General features: G+C 40.6%; 1 protein-coding gene across 1 annotated transcript in view; it reads right to left on the reverse strand.

The window, feature by feature from the left end:
* Positions 1-5,586: 5,586 nt before the first annotated feature.
* Positions 5,587-26,015, reverse strand: part of LOC128716381 (histone acetyltransferase KAT7) — a 51,149-nt gene continuing 30,720 nt past the window's right edge. Inside the window, exons 6-8 of the mRNA XM_053811301.1 lie at positions 11,463-11,620; positions 10,640-10,735; positions 5,587-5,706 (exon numbers count right to left, since the gene is read on the reverse strand). Coding sequence (XP_053667276.1) covers positions 5,587-5,706; positions 10,640-10,735; positions 11,463-11,620 — 374 coding nt within the window. The remainder of the gene's footprint in view (positions 5,707-10,639; positions 10,736-11,462; positions 11,621-26,015) is intronic.

The raw sequence follows: 26,015 nt of genomic DNA on the forward strand, positions 1-26,015 counted from the left end.
TATCCTGCTGAACATCAATGAATGGTTACGTTATTTTTATGTTTCATTTCTACTCCCGCCCAGTAGATATAGAGCGAGAGTTTTCAATTTGAAGCAACAACCTGTAGGCACGCATCAGCAACAGTACCGGGCGCAAACTGTACCGGCTGGCGGCCCCTGACGATGGTGGTTGCCGGTTTCGTTTCATTTAATGGTAACGATGTTGGGATTAAAGCCGGTAAGCCGCTTAATAGTAACTAAATGGTAATATTTGTGGAATTTAATCAATAAAGTCCATATCGAGTCGGTCGGCATCATGCGAACCTCCGGTTGCCGGCAGGTTTGCTTTGAAATGTATCCGTTTTTCTTCCGTTTATTTCCACTGCACACTCTTTTGTGCGCCGTTCAAACCATGCACCAGCTCACCATGCAGAATCGACCACCCGGGATCTCATGGATGAAAGGTGTTTCGCAGCAATTGCGATACCGATTACGGTGCGTTTGAAAGGAAGCGTATTTGTCAGTTTTGGCAGATTGCAGACGGATAAACAGCTTCATTTTGTTGTTGTTGCAACACTGAGTTGTTTTCTATAATTGTTGGATGGATTAAGACAAGAACTTTGCGGATATTACGATACGTCGCATTCGTTAGTCGGGAGGATGAAATAAAGAGTATAGGAAAGAAGAAAATCATTAAGGCACATTTGTATTATTTTGTTCAAAAATATTAACAATTCTATAATTATAATATAACACCTTTTGATATATATAATCAGTAACATCTTTCCAAAAATTAGCACTATTGCCATTATTACCATCTTAAAAGGGTTCTCAAATTCGAACCGCTAACGACAGTGGTTATATTTCAGAAATTCATTGATGTTTCTTAGATGTTAATCTATTTCATCGTTCTGTATCTATTCATGCATTTGTATTTGAAGGATGTAGGAGCTATGGTAATTGTATGGTACGGTAGGAGTCAAGACTCGTATGTTTTAACAAAGGTGAAACACAAGCCGTAAGAGCCGTCTGTCTACTGCTAGATTTAGAGTTGGGATTCCATCGTGTGTCCATCCTTTGTGGATTTTTAAAACACACAAAAGTAATATAATAGTTATAATAGTTTGACATTTTCAAACAATTTCATCGAAAATTCTTATTATTTTATATTTTGCAGCTTGTACCTCGTTCTTTGTAGCCCTCGTTTCCGTAGCATGATGTATGACAACGAACACAGGCAGTTACTCAAACTAGTTTCGTAGCTGTTAGGTGCTTGATGAGAATATAAGTTATTGTGTAATTAATTGTGGTATAATGTTCCCTTAATCCCCTCCAAAGCTATTGATGGGTCTGTAGAAGTGGAAAGGATTCGAATAGTATTTTGTTTGTGAACTTCTGAGTGATAATTTTAATTGCAACATAGAACAGAACTAGAAAATCTTTGTTATCTTACAGTTGAGAAAAACACGGTAACACATTCGGATATATTCTCATCACATAATAATCCCAACGCCACACATTGTCATGATACTTCCCGGCCGCTACTACAGCGAACATTCGATACATTTTCGCACAATTTCTTTATCTCAAGCAGTTCATGTTCCTTGCGGTTTCGATATCAAACGCAACCGGTTGCGCGAAAGTGATCTTCCACCGAGTTCCCATCGAATCACCACCGAGCAAGGCTTCTGCTCCCGGTCGGAAGCGAATCGAAATCATCCCACAGCACACACATCGTGAGAACGGGCACATCGTTGCGTTTTCAAATCGTCGTTTTACGACGGGAATCTCCTTCACCAAGATTGAGTAAAGCCCTACGCAATGCAAAACGAGATACGCTAGCAAATCATCAAGGCTTCAGCTGGTACCTTGAGTGGGATAGGGGTGACGTTAGAGCACGGGAGCTGCTACTTTTTTCCCCTCTCAGTGTGATTCATTCGTGGGACCGGAGATCACGCTGCTGCAACGTGAGAGTAACCGCGTTCAAGGTGCTGCAGGGTGGTATAGTTGCACTTTCTAGATCCAACTAACCGACACGTCTCTATCGCTTAATTTTTCCTACGTACGTCGTACGCCCACGTGGAAAAGCAGGAGACGCCACGGAAGTAAACGTGTGGTAAAACTACCAGCGACACCGTCATGCGTCGTACCGTGTGCGTGTATAACTAACGCAACGAAGGAAGCAACACGGTTACGTAAAAGACAGACGGTGGCGCCTAGACGCACGAATTTCTTCACACCGTTCTTACGCGGGACACGTGAGTATGTCTTGTTGGGCTTTGTCCTGACCTCGTGTTTTCATACTGTCCTTCTAACCATTTAATGTGGTTGTCCCATGGGGCAGAATATGAGCAACGCAAACAGGGGAATAATAATGTGGTAACGAATATCACTTACGTTAAACCGGAGCCACGAGCCTCTGGGAAAATTTGTCACCATTTTGTAATCGCATTATGGGTGCCAACGCTACCTGTCGGTTAGAAAATCAAGTTGTGAACATGAAGCTTTGACTGTTTAAGAAGAAAAAAAAGATACCTAATCAACTTTAACCTGAGAAAAAGAAAGTTATTCGGATTGGCATAAGTTATACTATCGTTGAAACTTACATTCAATTTAGTTTATATAAAATTTTATTAAACTTATTTATTCTCTGTCTGTCTAATAGGATTCCAAAACATTGTATTCGAAGAATTTTAATTTAAATTAATTGGAGAAATTGCGCCAGTGTATTTGTTCTTGGGGCACTAACCCTCGGAGAGCTTTGAGCTGCCATTTCTAATATTAATGCTGTAAGAAATTTGAACATACATTCGATCTCAACTCAAATTAATTTATTTGTCGATTGAGCTTCAAATCAAATTATTTAAATGACATATCACAAGTAGATAACCGAGCATGTCCGGGATAAGGTAAATTGCAAGGAGTAAATACCTTGAACCATTTGTTACATCCTCAACACAAGCGGTGTTGATAACGCTTTAAAAGCCGTCATACTGGAACAATAAATAAAATAAATATAAATATTAGGTTTGCAGGAGATTTTTTTTGAAAACGCGAATATCCTTAACACATTTTTCAAACTTCCTCAAAATAGTGGAGCAAAACTTTTATCATTGCGTTTGCTAAACATGACACCGAGAACAGCAGCAGATGACGATCATAAAAGCGTATGTTGATGCGATCCCGATGCACATTCCACAGCGCACGAGTTCATCACCTGGCATTATCCGGCAACATCCGATAATATGATAATTCACCACAATTTTGCATCATACACATCATCACTCTTCCCTCATCGAGTCAATCGTCGGTTTTTGCAGGAAGCGACCTACATACACGAAATGATCGCAACCACTGACACCCGTAGAAGATCCATCGTTCCGATGGACATTGTCACGATCAGCAGCTTCATGCAACCTATCATTAAGCGTACCTTCAGCAAAACCCTGCAGCAAAGGCTGTAAGCGCCTGGAAGGAATTAAATATAAACCGATCGATCGGTGTTCCGACGCGAAGCTCGGAAACAATCCAGACAAGGTTTGAAAGAATATATTTCATTTCATTTTCCTTTTCGTTGTTACAGTTTTCATCTCCATCTTCCAATAATGATGAGCCGCTTTACTTATCGGTCATTTCAATTAACTGAACGTTTTACCCTGCGAAGGGATAAATTGTGTTGCACACTTTGGCTGCTACCTTAAACTCATTAATTTTCGAATTCTTCACATCGCTGTGACGACAGCTTCGCTATAGTTTAACATCATTCACTTGTACCTCGATTGCGCATAATGATGGTAATTTGGGACGGTGTTTCAATGAACACAAAAGCGTATACAAAACGCAAATAACATTAAATGAAACATTACAGCTTTGGAACGGTTTGTTTGACAACATTTTATTAACAGTGTAGTCAAACCAGGCTTATAACGTGTTGTAATTCTGATAATAAAATTTATCATAACATTGTCTTTCTACATGGAAAATAGATAGGCAACGGATATTAATATAAATAAATAAAGAAACATTATTACAAATCGTTTACCAGAAAAAAGCAGCACACTTTAACTTTTAAGAATAAAACATGTGGAAATGATTAAGGTTTCAAAAATGGAATAGGTAATATTTTAATTTCTGATTATTTATGTTTCAACAACAGATGATAAAGAGCAATCCGATCAGAGCATTACGATGTCTCGTAGGTTCGACTGTTTCATCGTGCAAATATGCGCTGAAATGTTCCCTAGGAATTATTTCTTGGAAGAAGCTAACAAAAAATGCAAAAAGGTGATGAACCACAAAGAGTAGCAAACCTTCTTTCACGTCTGCCTGGCATGATTGGTTCCCTTATACAAACAGGACGCAAGAGATGGATGATATTTAGAACCAGTTTGACGGCTTGCATCGGAAATTCCCAGCATGGTGACGCATCCGGAAATAAGCGAAATTGTTCCTTCTTTGATGATTCATACTACATCACGCGACCATCTTCGGCGCCATAACTACACAGAAGGGCCGTGTATGTTTGCTTTATGATAATACACATAACGCACACGTGTTCTAAAATATGAATTGTGATATATCATAAGAACATGATGTATTTTTCCATTATGGTATAAGGTTCTTTGTCTCTGGAATAGAAACGAAATCGACTTAAACATTATTTAATAATATTTTTAAAATAGTCCATAAAATAAATTTTGTCAACTAAAATCTTTACCAAATAAATTATCAACTTTACGACAGAGTGCACCCGAAATAACCTTTGGTGACCTTTCACTGTTAGGAGAAAAAAATGTCATGAAGAAATGAAGGAAAGAAGTTACCTTACTTTTAAAAAGGAGGAAGGAGGTAAACTTACTTTTGTGTAACATTCAAAACAGCTAAATGAAACGTTTTATGGAAGGTTTTTAATCAATCTTAACTTCTAGAAACAAACATTTATACTTTTCTTTACATCTATACTATACTATCGAACATAAAATTATGTTTACATGATCTATTCTAGGATTAAAAGATGTTTGTTTAGAATTATATTTATACATTTGATTTACATTAATTTATGTATTATTCGAAAGAGAAAAACGAAACATAAACAACAGATTAATTCTATATGCACGATCCTGCACGATCAGTGTAGACGTATAAATGTGGTTAGGTGTAAACTAAATTGCTATTTTTATTTTACAATACTTCTTAAATATCAATCCTATTAAATTAACACGTACTTCTCGATACACTTGTCAATAGATTTTAAATAATTAGATAAACGTATGCGAAACAATACTAATAGGATATATTATGTACAGTGACGATTGTTCGCCGTTGTGCGATCTTAAAACTATCTACTGAATTCGTTACCATTACGTTACGTATGAAATGCACTGTATGTTAAAATTTCGGCTCTCAAGTCGATACCTGATCAAAGCAAGTGATTAAAATTAATTTTAGCCTTTGATACAACTGCTCTACACGGGAACCGCTGCCAATATGTTCACAAGTTTAGAAAACGCCCCGCAAATTGTTTTTACTCAAACAATTATTCGTCCCTATTGTTGAATGGCCGGTGTTGTTGTAAATCGTATGAACATTATTCATATGTGGCTGGCGCTAGGATGATGGCGTTGACGGGGTGGGTGCAACAAATGGTGTCCATTTTAGGCAAGATTGATCAATCTTGGGCATGTTGCCGCGACGCTTTACACGTTCCTCGTACTCTTCCAGAACGTCCTGAAAAACAACACAACATCGCATTTTAGTTTACACTGAACGGGTGACTGGCTTTTCGAGAGCTCGTTTCGAAACATTGGATACAATTATGTTGGAATGAAGAATCAAATGGTTTAAAACACACAAAAAAGCGGTACAAAAAACACGAGAAGCCGATGTACATGAAACGCTATACCTATGCTTCTTTAATGTGCCATTAACAGACACTTTCGCGTGCACGAAATTGCATTGTTCGATGTACAATTGCTGGTACGTTAAAAGATATTAAATAAAACAACTTAAGCTAATTAAAGAGAATCCTATTAGGACGCAGCATTTACCGACAAGGGCCTATCATTACTTGCTCAAGCAGAAACTGATAAGGATGAAGATTAAACATTCCATTTCTTATGTGCGTTCCGGGCGTCTCACTTCTCACTTATTTGCCCCGTCTTACGCTGTGCGCTGTCGAATGCAATTCAACGTTGCGAACATTAAAAGTTAATCTTAACAACGCATTCAGATAAAAAGAAAAGACTTTCCGAACATGAAATTGTATCGATCATTGAGCCCGGCCCCAGAACTCTGCAGCGCTCTGTACTGCTGCTCGGTGTAAATGGCTTAATTTATGCCGAGCGGCAAGGTAATCGATCCTCTTCCAAACCGACAATGCATACATACACACCGCACTGGGTATAGAATGCGTTAACTGGAAAGATTGTAGCATTAACCAAAAAGCTGTTTATGCCACAGCTTGTATGTGATTAATAATATCAAAGATCAAACATATCTCGTTAGCTGAAGACAATAACCTTGAGTCAGGGGTAGTATTTGGGCAAAGTACGCAATTTGGTGGTGAAATTGCTTTTGAAAGTGAAATATTTATCACAACATTAATTTCCGCCACCATTTACAGCAAATTTTCGTCAGTTTGTCTAGATTTTATCGATAGCAAGTCGATAAACTCCTTAAATAATTTTAGCTGGGAAGGAGTTAGAGGAAGTTACAAAACAACAACGAAGAATTTTAGAAGTGTGGCAAATATATTTAAACAATTCATTTATTTTTAAGAAATTCTTACCCAAGTATTTAATCGCATACAGCCCAATCATACTCCGTCATTAATTATTTATTTTTACTATTGAATTGATGAGATATAAATAGATAAATAATTAAATGTAAGCATAGGCAAAAAAAACGTAAACATTTTCAATAACTGACCTATACTGCAACATCTTTTCGTCGTATACTTTTATATCTCTATCAAATACACCGTACCGCATTGAAACACCTGAAAATGGACCCAACACCGCAAGCCACTTGCTTCCCAACTTTAAGAAGCTTGGAGGGCACCGCAGTTTGTTAGCTTCGTGCCTTCAAGCTTCAGCCAACTAAATCGGGTAGCCGCCGCCGTCGTTACCCATTTCGCAAAGTTACATTTTTCGCAAAACAGGCGAAATCCCGGAAACGTCCATCAAAAGAGCAATTACACGCTAATTAGCGAGATACGGCCAAAAGTTCCGGAGCACATCATTTCACAAGGCTCCACGGCCCGGGGAAAGCGAGACGGGAAGCACGAATGAGCGGTGTGCAAGGGAAACAGATAAACCAACGAGGTCATCTGCGAATGCCTGAACCGGTGTGGTGGGCATCTGAGCGCAGGGCGCATTCGCATTTTAGCTAAGTTTCGAAGCGCTTCGGCCGGATCTGCTCTAGTGATCGTGATCGAGGCTATTTGCTTATTGACAGCCAGAACGCGCTGAAACAGTGGCGACGATACTGTAGCGGTGGGGCGGGCTCCAGGGCACCGCAGAGCATACCTGTGTAAACGGCTGTACTTGCGTGACAGCGACCGACCAGCTGATTGCTCCGGAGGATCGTTTCATCAAACTGTCAAATTTGTTGAAGCGTACCAATCAGGTACCGTTAGCCCTAGTGAGCTGTTGCTGCGCAAAGTAGCTGACGATATCTAACACGGATCGGCCAAGCGCATCGATTGTTCCTACAATTTGTAAACTAAAAGATGGTCAACCGATACTGATCAACGGGTAGCAGAAATTAGCAATTGACGCTACCCCGGGTACTGTGGTGCCGGTGGCTGGACCAATTTACCTAATGAATCCAATGGCATACATTCGCAAAAACCAGGGAAAATGGACCCGGTGCATATCTGAAATCTGAGGAGCATTTACTCTTCATAACAAGCCATTTGCAGGGAAAAATCTCAAGGCAACCGCGTATGCGTGAAGCCAAGTTGACCAAACCATGGCGATAAGCTTCGTCGTTGATAATTAAGTTATTACTCATTTACATTTAAAATGGACCTTTTTTGTTAAAATTTTATTTTTTTCCACCGACAATCGCCAAATCCGGCAATGCTTAAGGATCATGAGCGGTATTGCGAATAATGGGAAGAAAGGAGAGCAAAACGAGCGTTACAATTGCTACTGTAAGCTGGGCAATGCATTTTAAAGTTCCTGAGCGCATATTTCTGCAGGTGATGCAGGACAGCAACGTAGCGAACTGTATTTGAACCCGATTATCTTTGAAATGGTATTTAGATGGATCTTTTGCCCTCACCTTTCGATTGGTAATGAATTTAAGAAGAAATTTTCAACTGTTTCTTTTTTTCTTGAGCATTGGGTTACAGCAGCTGCTTGCAAGTTGATAGTAATGATTTAAATATTGATTAAAGAAAGTTAAAAGCTTATAGTTATTTCTGTCAATAAGCAACTTAACAAACAGATAACATGTCCTTTTATTTCCATTGCCTTAAATACAAAACAAACCACAATAGAAGGATAAAACAACCCAAAAATAATCAGCCAAATTAAAGGCGCGTCATGTTGCTGTTATTGATGATCCTTAATCCTACCATAAAAGGGCAATAACATCAACAGGTGCAACGGTGGAATTGCTTTCGAAAGATAAGGTACAAAATCAAATTTAGTTTACTAAAACAGCACCCTTTTCTCTAACCTCGTTTCCTCTCGCTCCCTCTCTTTCTTCCATGCATACAGAGTACTATAAACTGTTAGACCACCTTGCGTGTTTGGGTACAGCTGTGGATTACTGAGCAACTGATAGCTTCTCCAAATAAAGCGCATCAAGGAGTCACGAACTTCAGTGCACTACAGCCACACACCGCATCGTACTGTTCGGTGAGCTTAAGAATCATGGATATTGCGCTGCAGGCATTATAATTGCATTTCAATTTGCCGCCTTCTGTCTGCACAACGTCTAACATAGGTATATCGAATAGCGATCGAGAAGCGTGCTAAGATAAAGAAAAGAACTAAAGGCTGCACCTTTAGCCCAGAGCTGCCAGCAATTTAGAGTGCATATGAATTGTTTATTTTTCTCGCTTGATAAGTATCTCCTTCCCATGCAACTGAGCTGTCTAATGGCGGTGAGATGATTTTTTTTATCATTGCAAATAAAGGCATCCTTGAGTTTTGCATTTTTTCTACTTGCATTCGTTAGAAAAAAAAAGCGATGGTTTTGCACGTAATCCGGTCAAATGAAACAAGCCAGCTGCGAATTTCATTAGTGTCAATTCATTTGCAATCTGGTGAAACTGTACGACTGGTTCGGTTGCCAAACGTAACTTATGAACAGATCTCCAAAGTTTCAAGACATAAGGAAGGATCGTTTACCACCTTTGCAATGTATCAATTCCAAAAGGTTATTTAGCAACAATCACACAAATCGCATGGCACTCATTCATTCTGGCAAGGTGGTGGTGTGGCAGACTCCAGAGCAAACCCGAATCAAAGGAGAATGATAATTAACGCCATTAGCATCCCGAAAACGAAGTACACTTCATTAGCAACGGAAGCATACGCGATTCAGGACTTCCAATACCAAACAGCGCCTCAGTAAACAATGTTGCCCAAAGGTACTGCGGTCCATATTACCATCGTTCGTGTTCAATCAATTTTGGCACATTCTCGGTAGAGAGCTGATTAACCATATCACGAACGTGTATCGATGCCTGATGGCTGTTCGGACACAGGATCAGTATCAACACGCAATAACTGTTATTAGGGCCCATTGCAAATCGGCTGCCGGTTGCATCACGGTCAACCCCGCTGGCAGCTAAAATATTGAGCAGGCGGATGCACAATCGATCCGATAACGAACCAGTCCATGCCCAAAACCCGGAAGGGGTTCTTGGCGTTAATGTTGCCCTGCTAACTTAGACATCGTAAACATCTGCGTCGCGCGTATGCTAACTGGCAGGTTAGAAAGGGATATGTAAATCAACCACACGGGGTTCTTTTTTAACAAACATAATAACTGACATAGTATCAATTATTCTTTATTTTGAAATAAAATAATACTATCCTACAAATGGATTAATAAACTTTGCGCAAGCTTAAACGTTTATCTTAATGCATAAAGGATAATGTTGTCTTCAATTCTACATATCTTACACACAATCATAAAAACCATCAGGCGGTTTGTTTTCCTGAATCATTCAGGTTCACACATTCAATAGATGATGATACATTTGCCATTGCGAATTCTTATTATTTTTGTCTCATTTGTTGCGCATAAGAATTAGGCGCCATAACAATAAAATATGATGATCACTAATAATACCGTTGAGTGCAGTTTGTGGTACAGATCTCAACCCTTGAGACGCTACATTCGTCATATAGAAAATTTCCTAAATTCTAATTCGATTTTATTCGTATCTGTTATTAATGCTTAAGCAATCGACCATAAGTCTAAAACGGGTGATTAAGGAAATTAAACAACTTCAGCTTGTGGCATATTTTGAGCTACCGTCGTGGCTCATTTTGTAGCCCAATAAACAGAGATCTCTTGGGCATTTTTACATTGCGATCTGCGAGACAAATGACAAACTAAGGAACATACCGAAAATTCACAAACTTCTCAACACTGCAAGCAAGGTCACCGCAAAATAAAACGTTTTTACTCTACTCACCTGTTTTTTCAGAATAATGTGTTTCCCTTTCCAGTATTTCATCATACCAAGAGCCTGCAGTGTACTGACAATATCGTAGGAATTTATTGCCATTTCCTGAAAAGATGAAAGCAAGGTGTCAAAAATGAAGAAAATACCCAGCGGGCGAAAGGAAACAAGTAAAAATATAAACTAAAAAAAAAAAAACAAGCGCATTTGATTCCCTTATTTTAATTTATAATTTAACCATCTTTTATCGTACATCGATTGTGCGAAATAGGCAGCTGCATCGTGATGCGGCGCAAGGGTGAATAATGTTTGTATCATGGTTTTTGGAAGATACATTCATCACGCTGAACTAATGATTATTTAATTTGTTAATCAGCTACGTAAAGTGATGGTAATCAAATTTAAGGTGTGAAACAGTGCTTATCATGCCTGCAGACACATTTATCCTGTTGGTTGCAGTTACAAACAAAAAAAAATCCTCATTTTCATCACTCAGTCAAGAAGAGCAAAGCCAGCTGTCCGAATAATTGCTGCAATTTATCGAACCCCCATGTGATTGTTTTGACAGGTTAAAGTTATGGGTAAAATACAAATAGAATGATAATTTCACCGCTAAACGTAATCAAGTGTTTCAAAAGCAAATTACGATCAAAATTAATTTTGCACCAATTACGCACGAAACGAATAAGAAAATTAATATCTTGAGATTACTTAATGCGAATTATGCTTCAATTAAAGCAAATGCATGTCTAAAGCAAAAATCACATGATGTCGCTGTAACTTCACTACAGAAATTATGCGTGGATTACCAGAAAACTGGACTAAATAGACTTACCTGTGAAATATCTTTTATGCTGAGAGTAGTCCCAGGTCGAGAGCATAAGTAGGCTAACAATACATCCTTCCAATACGAGCGGTAGGATATCAATCCCAGGTCAGATAGAGGTTTTTCTGGAGAGCCAATTTTACCTTCCACTCGTGTTAATAGGTAACCTGTAAGTAAAACAAAAAATAAGAAGGCACATTGTATTATAGCTAAAACGAAAGGCATATGACATAAAAGTGTTGAGCTAGAGAAATTTAGAGAAAAGGATTTTGAAGTAACGAACAAGGTTCCATAGATTATTCTAATTCTTTTAAATCAAACTTGGCAAAGGAGAATAGCAAAGGAGAAGATTTGTAAAACTTGATAATTTTCAAAAACAATAATCTTTAATAGTCTTTAATAAATTGAAGAAGTTTCCTTGATATTGAATCAATTTATTATTTACGGAATTCTACAACAAATTCAACAGCAAAACAAATAAAGACACAACACAACGCGTGTCCGAAACAAACCACCACAGCAGGTGCTGTTCAGACAACAAAATGACAAAATTGCGAACACGAAGATTGGATTGGTTTATGCCTTGCTATGCTTTATACCGGATTCGTTCGTTGAACTGGCTGTCCATAAGAAGTTTTACCATTTCAAGGCTGACAGCTGTATTAAGATCAATGACCAGCGACGTGTAGAACGTTATCCCCAAAATTATGTGTTCTTGGCTCCAAGATCGATACATTTTGTGTTTCGTTGGGATCTCACGAAACTTTGCGTCATAATGTGAAGCATAAGACAAAGATTTCTTTATAAAGTTTTTTTGTTTAGGTTTGTTTTTTTTAGAACAATTAACACAACTTCGAAAGTTTTTGGAGCGATAAATTTTGTTTTAATTTTAAACCCCCGAACAGAATGATCACATTCTAGTGCCTCGAGGGTAAATGCAACTTCATTTCTTGTTACTTGTGTTTTTCAACATCCATTCGCAGTAGACCTTATTTCATCGCACAGTTTTAACCGTTAAAAACGGAAAGGAAGTGATTAAACGACAGAAAGTCAAGCATGGCATGTATGAAATAACGAGCAAATGACCTCATGCCATCATTAACTTCCTATACGTACTCATGACGTGGGTGGTTTGAGATTCAAAAGTAAAAAAGCGAAAACAACGAACTTGAAAGAACCGTTCTTATGCCACAAAAACATGCAGAAGCATTAAAACGTAAAAAATATAATTTGTAATAAAGTAAAAGACTTTGATGTCCATAAATATTACTACAAAAATCTGAAGGTTTGCGTACAATATCACATATACGCTGATTTTTAAAGCACAATCTTACTATATCTATATTAAAAAACAGCCAATAGACGAGCAGGACAAATGTTATCAAACTTTCGCTCATCCCTACCGCAAACGGATCAAATAAAGGAGAAGCTGTTTAGCAACATTCGAGCGGATGTACCAAAGTACTATACCCTTTAGTAGTATGTTTCCGTCGTGTGGTTGTGTGAAAGATGGAAAATTTATTATATAATTTGGCACTAAAGCCATTTTATGCACCGACACCGACAAAACCTGTGCAGACGTCGCGATCTCTTCTTTTGTTACGCGGATTTTCACATTCAAGCGTTGGTATGCGTATGTACAAATTACCACGACACGATCGCGGTGACGTCCAACATCCCCAAAAAAAAACAAATACATCCTCCAAAAGCGGCAAACATGATGGAGGAGTTTTTTGAACTCACGTTTAATCTCTCCGCTGGGCGTTTTGTGCTCTCTCAGTCACTGGCAGCGTTTAAAATGGGAAGTAAACATCTCTCCGAGTTCAATTTGTTGAATAATATTCGCTTCGAAAAGGTGCAGCATAACCATCAAAATACAATGAACTCTACACCTAAGCAGGATGGAGATATGCATCTAACAAGCATCCTAAATTTTACAACCCACAAACCCCGGAGATCCCCCATTTCGGCTTCGAACAGAAATGCAGCACATAGGAGGTGAAAGTTCATCAGTTCCTGCTTATCGGAACGCTCCCGGAGAGCGGTTGTGGTTGTTTTGCCATCGTACGAAAAACAGGAAACATATGAACCTACCTCACACCGGCGAAACAAATTGTGCAGTGGCAATGGCTCGTTTATGTAGTTATGGCCGTGCCACACAAAGACAGAACCTACCAAGGTGGGTACGTGGGTTTTTCGGCTGGATCGCATATACTTCCGCATGCTTTCTCGCTTGCATAGTTCCATTTCGATTTCCCCTTCATGCTAGACGACTGCACTAATATTGCCAAACTATCTTCCAGACATTGTACCCAAGTAGCTGGAATGTGTTCCACCCGGTGAAGGTTTACTGCACAGGAAGGATGGCAGACGATACCCCGAACGGACTTGAGGGTCATTGCCTTGGACGGTGTGTGCGTATATACCAATACCGATCTAGAAGCCTGTACATCAAATTTCCCCATAGTTCCTGGTTTTCTACGAAGCCGTCAGGATAAATTACACCAAAGCTTGGTCTGTACATACAAAGCACACGAGGACAATCCTGCCGCCTCACCGATACAATCCAAACACGTCGTGATTCCCAACATAACATTTACAGTGCACATACATTGCCCAGAACTCGTCCACGAACACCATTACAGGCTGCAAACCAAACGCAACTCTCACGCGTACGAGCTAGCCGACAAAGAGCGTAGTACGCCCGCTCGGCCCTTAACAGCAGCAAAAAAAAAAGAAAAGCTCTCTACACACCAAACGTTCTCCGGACGTTAGCCGTACCGGAAACCCGTACTGGGAAAAGCGAAAATGGAAAGTGAGGTTTAGGAAAACCTACAACGCATCGACAATGACGGCGAAAGCGACAAACGGTAGCTTACGGTAGTGACAGTGTAGAACGCGGCATGGAAAACTGTGGTGGGAAAACAGCGCAGACAAGCGACGTACTAGGGCGCCACACCAAAGTTGCGCACTGTTGACGTAGGTTCGGGTTTTCGAGACTGTCGGGTTCGCTTCCCACTTTTTTCCCGCCCGCGCATTCTATCTTGCTCTATCTCGTTTGCACTTAGCACTCTCGTTCCAGCTTGCCAGTGTCAATTACCTACCGGCGGAGCGGGAGCCCTCTGGTTTGCATCCGACCGTGGTTCGAAACGCGAGGATGATACACAACCGTAGAACTGTCGATGGATTGCTCTAGACGGTCGGTAATTTTTCGCACTCAGTCTCCAGTCCACGCTCTTTTTTCCAGTCTGTTACTTTTTTTTTGTTGTGTCGGGAAAAGGAAAAATCCCTCTGAAAGTCATCTCTTTCACACCTGTGTGCGGGATTTTCCCATGCGTATGTGAAGCGGAAAACCGATGTTGGTGTTCTTAGCTCTAGTTGCGAACGAAATTAATTATATGCTGTCTCTTGATGAAAGACATTGAAAAGCGCTTTTACCGAACAATCCGTAAATATAAAACCTTACGAAGAGCTTAATTGATATAATTTATAATGATTAGAATGTTTCATCTTGTGGATTACATTTAATTTGCCGCATATTTTATGGCAAATACTTATGCCATCCCCCACATAATCCAAACAAAGTTTTGATAATTGTTTTTTATAGAGCTTAACATACTAAAGCCATTTCTTTTCAAATATGTTATCACAAATGTTAGTATTTAGTACTAACAGTAATTGATTTACTATAAAAATTTCAGCGACGATGGAACCACGCGGTGTAAACTCTTCTACATCCTTAATGTTCATCATAATTTTTAAAGCGATTACTTCTATAGTTTAGAGTTAGTTCTAACGAAGGACTTTAGATAGAGTCTTTAGATTATGAGCCTTGATACATAAATGATAAGACCCCTCATTAATATTGTGCATAATGAGTCTTTTGAGAAGACTCATTCAAATCAGGAATCGACTCCATGAATGTTCAAAATTCATGAACCTCCAATGATGCATGATTTCTCATAATTATAATAAAAAAATCAGAAATAAAATAGTTAAAAAGGTACGTAACGAATTCCGAGAATTCCTCAATCATAAGATCTTTCTGAATAAATTAAATTCCATGGCAAAAACGTTTACAAACCACCACAGAAAGTAACTATTCAGAAAAGCAGCAACAATTTAACTAACTTATTGTACGTTAGGTTATTATAATTTGCCAAAAAATAAGTTCTATAAATGTAATTGTTATTTGGAATTGTAACTTTAATTGAATTCCATCCATGACCAATAAGAAATAAGCTATAACGCATACACATCACGATTCATCATTATAATATACGTCTTGACCATGTACGCCTTCTGGCATCAAGGCTTATGTGAATATCGGCCTGTTCCCAATACAAACATGTATTATTTTAAAATTGCAATCATGCATCTTCTCAGATTACCAAGTGTGTGCATCACAATAAGATACCATCATTAAGAGTCGCTCCTGATTACCAGCTGTTCGATCGTGGCTGTCGTGCACGCGTCGATATGGCAGGAAAAAAACGAACCTTCGAACAAAACACGCGCAAGTGTCCGTTCAAGTGTTCCTTCCATTCGCACGAAAGGAAAACACATTGAAATGCTACGTTGTTTTACCGACACAATGTACAGATGATTCCACAACATTGTTGCAACATCGAACGCCGTACTCGAATTATATGCTCAACCTTAAAACCATCGCAATCTATCATCGTGTGTTAACGTCAATGAAATGCCGGTTTGTACCCTTTTTTTTTTTTTTGGTCTGACTTTCTGATGAGCAGTTTCTTCTCACTTTCCCAACTTCCGGACATCTCTTTTTTGGGGAGCCCGAAACGTACATTCCACCGTTCAATTTTTATTTTCTTTCGGTCTGAGTTGTTCAATTTTTTTTAATCCAAAACTCACGCATTGTTCGGGGAAAAGGTTTTTGTGAACATTTTTCCTCCTTTTTTTGCGGTGAAATTAGTTGCGAGGAGATAATTTAATTACAGTTTTAAGGTTCCTTTAAGCTTCATTCCACTGCATGCATGGGGTTGGATAAAAAATAGGCCCAAATGAGAACGCTTTTTATCTCTCGGTTTCTTTTTTTTTTGCTTTTTGCTGCCATGAACTATCTGGGATCACCCGGCCGTAATTGAGTAATCAATTAGTGCGATTTCAATCAACTTCGTCTTGAGGTACACGTTGCTGCACCGACCGTCACACCACAGGGCCCTGCCGCCTGGTTAGCGTTACCCACCAACATTCCATTTGCATAACCGTGCAACCACTTACGGTTATGTGTATCACATTTCTCCTGGGAAACTTGCTTTGCCTCAGGTGGAAGAGCTGGGTTTTTTTAAAGAAAAAAAAACTGTATTCGCTTGTGGGTTCCAATTATGACCGCCTGACTCAACGTATAACTTAAGTGTCTTCATCATCGGCAGTATCGCCGTCTTCCTCTTTATCATTGAGCGTTTTCTTTGCCGCTGGTCATTCTTTTCTGCAAGCAATTCACTTCACACTAGCCGTCGGGGCCCGGGGAACGCATTCGCCACCGCCACCGAGCACCATGGTTTTCCCAAAGGTCAGCTTGAAATCCCATAAAGCCTGCGTCTCACGAGAACCAAAACGGCAAAAGGCAGATTAGCCAGTCGCTTACCTACACCACATTAACAGCTCCCTCGGGAATCAAACGCGTTCGCAACGATACATTGAGCCGCTTCACTACTGACCTCTACAGGCACCACGATGTTTCCCATGGCACGCAGGAAACGGCCAAAAATTGATTCACATGCACCATGCTTCCGGACCACACTACGTTAATCTTCCGTCTTATTGCGTCCTTGCTCCGTTTCCTGCCCGTGCTTTGCGATCTACTCCCTCCACAAAGCCAATTCTTACGCGCTTGTCTGGGAAATAGACACATTTGCAGAATTTATGAATACAATTTACATCCACTTCGCTTGGCAAAGTTTAGTCTTCCTGTTCGTCATCCGCACGTTTTACTGGAGTATTTTTAGCCCCAAGTCATTATGCATCCCAAGCGACCGTGTAGGGCAAATTTGAATATAACAAATTATGTTTAGCAGCCGTCCTCTGTGCACTGATCGGCTAATTATTTCGATGACCGGTGGAGTTCAACAGTGGCCAGCCGGAGAATTTTCAATACAATGTCAGGTGATTATGGTCTGACGACAGGAAATTAAAATAACTATTCATATGAATTAAATATAAAAGGAATGAAACAATAGACCACTCTACAACTTAGAACATTTCCCAGGATAATTAGTAGAATGTCAGGCATGGTCTATGATGAAATTCTACAGTTTAAACAGTGCTACCGGCAACTGGAAACATACATTTAAATTTCGGGTTTCGTAAGATATTTCAAATGCTGCAAGTCTTATTCACCACATGCTACTCAACATTTAAAGTGTAATTAGGACATTAGAACCTGGCCGTTAAAACGTCAATAAAATTGCTCATAATAACATTAGTAGTAACGTTGTACTCATACTTGTCAAAAGATTTACTGTATATTATGCAGATTTATAGATTTTCAGGCATCAAACTGTCAAACTTGATTAAAATAAATATTGATTGATTTGAACCCTACATGCCATCTTCATTTGCATCCTTGAAGAATGAATATGAACCCAATTGATCTCAACTTCATCGTATCAACTAAAGCTATGCATCCACAAGAATACTTTTAAGCCGACTATACATTTGTTACAGATTTATTCTGCATTCTATCAATTAAATCTTTCTGCATTAGAGAAGATGATTTTTTGTCGCCCGTGCGTCTACTTTTCCAAATCTCATGTTCATCGCATTGGCACTCACCCCCGCCAACAATTTCCAACACACTCAAACCCCCAGGCAGGCAAAATACGGATTTTCGAAACGGTTCCAAAAATTATGGAATGAGCACGACGAGTGCGCGCACGTAACGGCACACAAGTTCAATGAACGCAGCATACGAGAGTTTGTACGCCAGTCTGCCTCGTTCCACTGTGCGGCGTAGTATACTACTGCGTCTGTCTGCTGTCTGGTCTAGCCGGGTCTAGACTTACTCATCCCGAGATCCTTTTCACACTCATCATTTCCAGCGGGCAGCATTCTCTCGTTGCATACGTAGTACGCTCCCGAAATCGCTCTCCCTCGCAACGGGCAACGGGCTGTAGGGGGTTGTCTGAACAACCCATCCCCCGGCACCGGATCCGACGAGATTCTGGGATCTCCCTCGCAAAAACATCAGCTGGATACTGCTGGAGAATCCCATCCCAGGACTGACAGGAGTGTAGACAGTATTTGCGCCCGTATTGTGCCAGACACCGGGAGAAAGAGAGATGAACAGTCTGAATGCTAAGCATCAGTGTTATGTTCGCTGCGAGGAGTGAGTGAGTGAGTTATGGTAAGAGACTTTACTGCCTTGCGTCCAGCACCAGGAGCACAGGACTGTGGTTTACTGCAAAAAACGAGCGTTAAACTGTACTGCATTGCCTGTACTTCAAGTAATGTTAAAAAGCCATTATTTTATAAATGATGCTCTTTTAGGCTCCAAAACTAGTATTCTAAATTATTAATTATGTCAATTTTATCGAACAAAAGATAAATCGTCATATTTTTTGGGTAGTCTTTTGTTCAACATTTATCCAGCAGTATTCTTTAGTGTAAAAATTTTATAAAAGTAAATTATTCTAAAGCAACATTCATCGTAAGCATTTTTTGTTCTACGGGTATCAATTGTAACTAACCATGTCGCTAACCTTAGACGACCTCAACGATTTTAATCGATATAGCGTCTACTGACACTACTGACAGATGGTAAAAGATATGCATTTCTAACAAAGGAAATACAAATATCCTCCGACTCAGACATCTTGATGACCACTTCAATGAGCAATAATAATCTCGTTTATAGAAAACATCCCTCGGGAAATGGTGAACTGTGCAAAAACTTTCAGCGTACCAATCGTTCAAAACAAACACAACGAACGAACAGCCGAGAATAACCACAAAGCTAAATATTAGCTCTCATAAGTTAAACAAGAAGCTAATTAGGCTAACGGCGGTAGTTGTTGCCAAGCGAGAGGGTCAAACCTCCGATTGTGACTGTGGCAAGAAGAAACATGGTTGTGAAATATCTCTCCAATGCTAACAAGACATGTTTGATAAATCGAAATCAACCCATCAGAGACACACATTATCCATCGTTCTGGTTGGATGGGCCGTACATAATTGCGACAGCGCGGATGTTCCTGTCCCTCATTAACTTCTGGCTTCGGACGTACAGGCGTGTCCGGCAGGAGCGGAATGCTTTATCGTTTAATTTGATTTTTTTTTATTAATATTGTTGCATATTAAGTAGTTTATCCACTCTACAGCGTTTTTCTTGTGGCACAAAAAGTGGTGTTGAAATCTGGCGAACCTTGCGACATTCAGCAGCATTTGCAGTGAGGCCTTGTTTTGTTTCGGTCAATTAAGTTTCGATAGCCCTGTATGGACTTGCTAACCCTAAGGGTACTTACCCTTTATATTAATCTGCTACTAATTAGTGTATTGCATTGGTGTTTAAGCTAGACAATTTTAAACTGGACAAATCGTGCTTCTTCGTTTTGATAAATGTGTTACATCCGTTGTGTAATGTGAGAAACACACTCAATTAACTGATTGTTTTCATTTCATTATCGCCACCACAAATCATAAAATGCGATATAATAAATAAGCAAAACTGACCAATAAACTCAACACCCATAAACCATAAATAATTTTTTAAAAATCTTTATACAAACAAGTATAACAATAATGGAAATATATAACGATCGATAGGAGCTCTTATGTCTTTATACCCTTCGGTATATCCTACCCTATATACAGTTCTTTATGAACAAATACAATAAAAAAACACATAAATTTATTGCAAAATGTGTTAAAAATATTTATTAATTACTGCTTTTGTCTCCGGGCCTGATATAGTTTTGATAAACACGATTCAAGATGAGCTCTAATTCCATGTCTTCATTATATGATATTTTGTGGCATGCGAAACCCATTATACATTATTACAACTGCACGTTATTTGAAATAACTCCCCTTGGAAGAATAAAAGTCGCCAAAAGCGACAGGTTTACAGGACCTGCCACGATCAGACGACCTCACCCCATATTGCTTATTTGCCCGTGTCCACCTTCCTTCCTTTCGCATCTCCAATACATCCCACACTTTGTGTGTCCTTTCTCTCTATTAAACTCTCGCACAGTCTCACTCTCTCTCTCTCTCTATCTCGCTCCTTGCTTCTCCTGCATCAGTTCAATATGTATCGTCTCACTTCTTTTCTGCCAAACATCTGCACCGAACTAACCAAAAATATACTCACACTTGCGCGTCTGAAGCTGTCGAGACTAGATTACAGATCTACTCTGTCTAGACAGTTAAATTTATACCACCCCCAGCATCGCGTTCGCACCAACCCCCGTTCACAAACCCACCCACACAGTCCCGTGCCACAGCCCAGTGCACACAGACGTCAACCACCAAAACCAAACGGGACACAACCACGGTACCCATTCAGGGGTTAAAGTATGCATTCGATTGGGGTTGGCCACCCTTTCCGGAGGGTTACAGCTCGATGCCCGTGCGACCGGCACAACGAGACTGCTGTAAAGCTATTTTTCGGATATTACACGGCGACTTTCGTACAGAACGTACAATACCTCTCATGGTAAACTTCGTTCTGGGCCTCCGATTTGAGAACCCACTCCACCTGGGTGGCACTTGCACAGTAAGCACAAGTTTGCCATCGATGCATCGGTCATCGGACCATCCCGAAATGCAGCATTCAATCAAAAAGAACAAAGAAAGATAGCGACCAGCTCTCTTGGGACTAGGAACGGCTACCGTACCGACGAACGTTCCCGTTCGCATAAGATTGCGATGCGATTAGATTTTATCCTCCCTTAAATAATCCTTTTCTCGCTGTCAGTTTCAAACATTCTTGCATTCCACACGGCCTTTGCGTAGACAAAATACGGATACAATAGAGAAGCCGGTGTGCAGGACGGCACCATTCCAGTGGACACTTTTTCATTACATCAAGGATTGGTAGGCTTTCAGCGGACGTCAAATATGCCACACGTCGAACGAAACGAATGCCGAGCGGTTGGGGGCGCGCTGATCGGGGACTTTGGTCAAATTTGCATAGCTCCCTGCATCATCCGCAAACTGCTCAATGTGTGGTGCAGCCGATGGTGTGGTCAATTCTCGGATTCCCATGAGGATAACTCTCGGCCACCTCGCAACGATGTACGTAGTGCGCATCACAAGGAACTGCGTTTGTGCTGTGCTTCCATCACTGGCAAATAATAGAATTACTGTCTCTCTCCCTCTCTCGCTCTCTCTTTCTCTTTCTCATTCTCTCGGTCTTGCTATGCTGCTGCACAATCTGCACTAACTCTCAACGTTTCTAGAGAGATGCCTCAAACTACAATCGCTTATGCTCCTGCATCTACCAGCATCGACAGTCTCGGGGAGTTGCGAAAATCGCATTTGCCGTAACTGTACAACACATACGGTCATTGCACTATCGGCGAATCGCAATGAGTATTGAACGCTTTGCACTACTACAGCCACATCTCCGTCTGATATGTATGTCCAAACCGTTCCGCATAACATAACGCGGCGCGTCCGTTGCTAACAAATCCCGGAACCTTCCTATTATGCGCTCAAAAGCATCATTGCACCAAAAAGGTAAATAAAATCAAACAAACGACACGGGGACGTTCGAGGTGCACCATGCAGGACCGTGAGCGGGAACAGCAACGGGAAGTAAATGTCCCGCGGTGTGAGGCATGAATGCAGACATGAAAGTTATGAATTATTATGATTATTAAATTGCACTTTCGGAACTTCACCGGCACCGGATGGGTTCAAGCAGCGGAGTGTAAAAGGTGCATGTATCTTGTCGTACCAGGGATGCAGGGACGCAGTCATGCAGGGCCGAAAGTCAATCAGATAACAAGTGCATACTTCCCTGATGAGTGCTTAACGTAGGCACTCACGACAGAATGAGCGAGCTGTGGCGGTACAACATAACTTTGAATAGTAATTCAAAATTTCGCATCAACAATTAACAGCCGTAAGACGGTTCTTGATGAGTTTTGAAAACTAACGAACATTTATAGTAGGTAACATAATTAAACTATGAATTACTATCCCACAGGACTATACAGTAATAACATAAATAGTTTACCAAAATGGATTTTAAATAACGTTTTAATTTAATTTATTTGCTAATGATTCACCACCGTAAATAAATCAATTGAAGCTCAAGTGGTGTCAAATTAAAATAATCTGCACGCATCGAACACAAACATTACAACAGGTTGTGTTTCAACTCTCAAGAAAGCAAATAAATGCTAGCCTACGTGCAGAGTACATCCATAAAAGCAGCCATAAACCAATTGATTGGTATGCAGGCAACCGACTTCTCACAAGAAAATGCACCATGTTTGGCGTCATAAATCAAGCTTCCATCAACCCATCTTGCGGCTAACGATACAGGTAACGAGCAACACAAGTGCATGGCCCTTCAACTCATCCACAATCAATTACAATAACTGTGGAATGCATCTTGCAAAGTGCAATTCACCCGTCAGCATTTGTTCGAGTTGTACCCACAGCTGCAGAAGGAGTTTTTTTTTTGGTATGCAGCGAGAACAATAAAACCCAGCAACATAAATGCAGTTCCAGAGCTTTCGGTGCAATTTAACCGAAGCGCACGAACGTGTGGAAACGGGAAATCAAAAGCTAATGTCTAATTATGACCGATCGTACCAGCGTAAGCAAGCACCGCAATCGAAAGGGGTGAACGGATCTTGTTTTATTGAACGGTGATGCCATTCTAGTAGTGCAATGCAATGGCGCTTGCGCTGCCAATTGAGCTTGATATTGGATGCGAATTGGAGCTGCATTCAATGCCATCCTCCAACTAACCAAATTTGACTGTCAGCTATTGATAGTTTCCGTTTCCATTACTGTGAAAAGCCAACCCATTTGCACGAAACTCAACCATTCTAACGGCGCGTGCGTAAATAATGATCGTATCTAACGAACAGGTGAAACGTTTTCTTTTCCCCCGAAATTTGAAATGACCACACTAACCATCATGCACTGACCGGGGTGCGTGTTTAAAACATTATACGTTTACATCGGTACCGTGATGAGGTACATTGAAATTATGCCATTTATTACAAGATTCCTCCCTCGACCGCCGGTGTAACGGATGCACCAAACACTTATGCTGGTTGATGAGCTGTTTATGATGTCATTAAATAGATAGAATAGTGCTTCCGGTCAATTTCGACAAAAAACACCTCTATTCATCCCTTTTCTTTTCAACATTTTTTTATGCTTCTTAAGAGTGGGGAAAAAGTAGGTGGGAATGGATCAAGAACGATCATAATTCATCATATAAAAAAAGTTTAACAGAAGAAGCGGACACGCAAGATGCAATTGAAACGATTATAAAACTATCGACTCTTTTTTATGTAATAAAGACTTCCACCAAATTAACCTCATCTTAAGTGATAGTTTGATGATTCTAATCTGTCCAGTGCAATAAAATAACGCATAGAGGATTGAAATATCATTATGAACCCAAGAATTGCATCACACGTTGCATAACGCATCCCCAATCGTTATCTTGCGGCCGGGCGTTTGCTTATCCGGATTCCAGGATAATGCAGCATAATGTTGGCACCACCAGCCGGCATCTTGCAAAACTTGGTGCAACGTCCACACGCCCGCCTGGTTGGACGCCAAGAATGAAACATCCCTGGCGGCTGTGTGTGTGTGGAACCGTGAGTGCCTGTGTCGAGAGCCTCACATCTAATATGTGTATGTGGGTCCGATAGTGTGCACACACCCTTTTCGGTACGAAACGGTTCCTTCCCTTTATCGCCCTTCCTTTGGTTCTCCCCCGGAAAATGACACGTTCGTTCGCTGGTCTTCGATGCCGTGGCCTCGGGTTGCTAAATCCGAGGTCAACACAGGTCACAGTCAGGACATCGCCCTCGAAAACGGTACTTCGCATATGAGGGCACCCGAACGGGCGCGCCCGAGCTCGGAACTAGCCGAACTACTACTACTACCACTACTACCAGTACCACCACAACTACTAGCTACGGCAACAGTCGGGCCACCTTCAACCCACCCCCCCAGGGCGTGACGGTCCAGGGAGATCCAGCGTTGACTCACCGGCCAAATGAGCGTGCAGGCGAGCAAAAAGCGGAGAAAAACCGTTTGTACAACAACCGAAAAAAAATACTTTTTCCAACTATGCGACATCTAGACCACACCGATGAAAAGCCACCGCGGTTCCATCGTTTTCCCGCCGATCGATAATGTCGTCTCGAATACGTGGACCTTTCGCGCTCCTTTTCCAATAAAAAAAAAATAATAGCATTGACTCATCCTCACATCGCTGGGAACTATTTGGAGGAATAAAATATGATGATTTACTTTTATGGAATTTCGAAAGGGTTCGGGCATCAGTAAATCTAAATTAACTACTTTTGCATTTGAAACACATAAAAATAATAAAAATAGATCAAACATAATAAATGGTATAGATGTCAGCATTATTGAAATAAGCAACAGACGAAACACAATGGCCGTTGCTCATCTTCGAAAGCATTTCCGCGATGAGTTCCTTACCCTTCGGTGCTTACCAGCCGAGTTTAATTATGCTTGTATTGCATTGCACCGCCATAAAATGATTCCCCCGTCACAATTCGCTCGTCATTATCCCACAAGGGTCCTTCATCCTGGCCGGGCAGAAGCAATTATTAGGAATGTGTTTACTTTGTCTAAAGCATTTGAGCAGGCTTTGTTCGAGTGCCAGAGTGTGCCGTTTGCCCTTTATCCAGATGGCGGATATTGGCGCCACCAGCAATACGCCACCATGCGCCCGCGTCCTAGCGTCCCTGCCCCGCGCTTGTAACTGATTGTTCAATGGACGAGACGTCGTAAATCAATGCACATCGGTGCATGGTAGTGTATGGTTGGTGGCCCTACTGGTTCGGATGTACGCCGATGCAAACATTGCTCGCTGGCGTCTTCGAACTGCGATCACAAACACAAGCAACGTCCCCGGTGGTTGGATACTGCCAGGTGAAGCGAACCCTTTATCTATATTACCGTGTGTTCACACTGTACCTACTCCTTCTGATCACGGCTGCAGCGTCGCTTGGACACCGGAATTCGTCAATGTTGTTGTATGCGATTCGACCGGCTGCACTTTACCCGGGCAGAAGAGCAATAGCCCGCCACACAAAATAAAGGGTGATGTGATGCGTCAATTTTCAAATATTGCTCGTGCAAAAATATATTAACTTTTCGAGTGCATTGTAAAGAGCAGGATTGCATTGGCCATAAGCACCATCTTTTGCATGCATTTTTCATTTACAGTTCATCATTTTTTGCAACAAAACTTCGTAGGAACAATGTACTAACAAATAGATTTTTCGATCAATTCTCCAAGACTTGCCATATTATCTTCCCGTCTATCCCCTTCGCTCGTCGACGCGAGTCCAAAATAACGGG

Source organism: Anopheles marshallii, chromosome 3 (assembly GCF_943734725.1).
Source record: "Anopheles marshallii chromosome 3, idAnoMarsDA_429_01, whole genome shotgun sequence".
Lineage (NCBI taxonomy): Eukaryota > Metazoa > Arthropoda > Insecta > Diptera > Culicidae > Anopheles > Anopheles marshallii.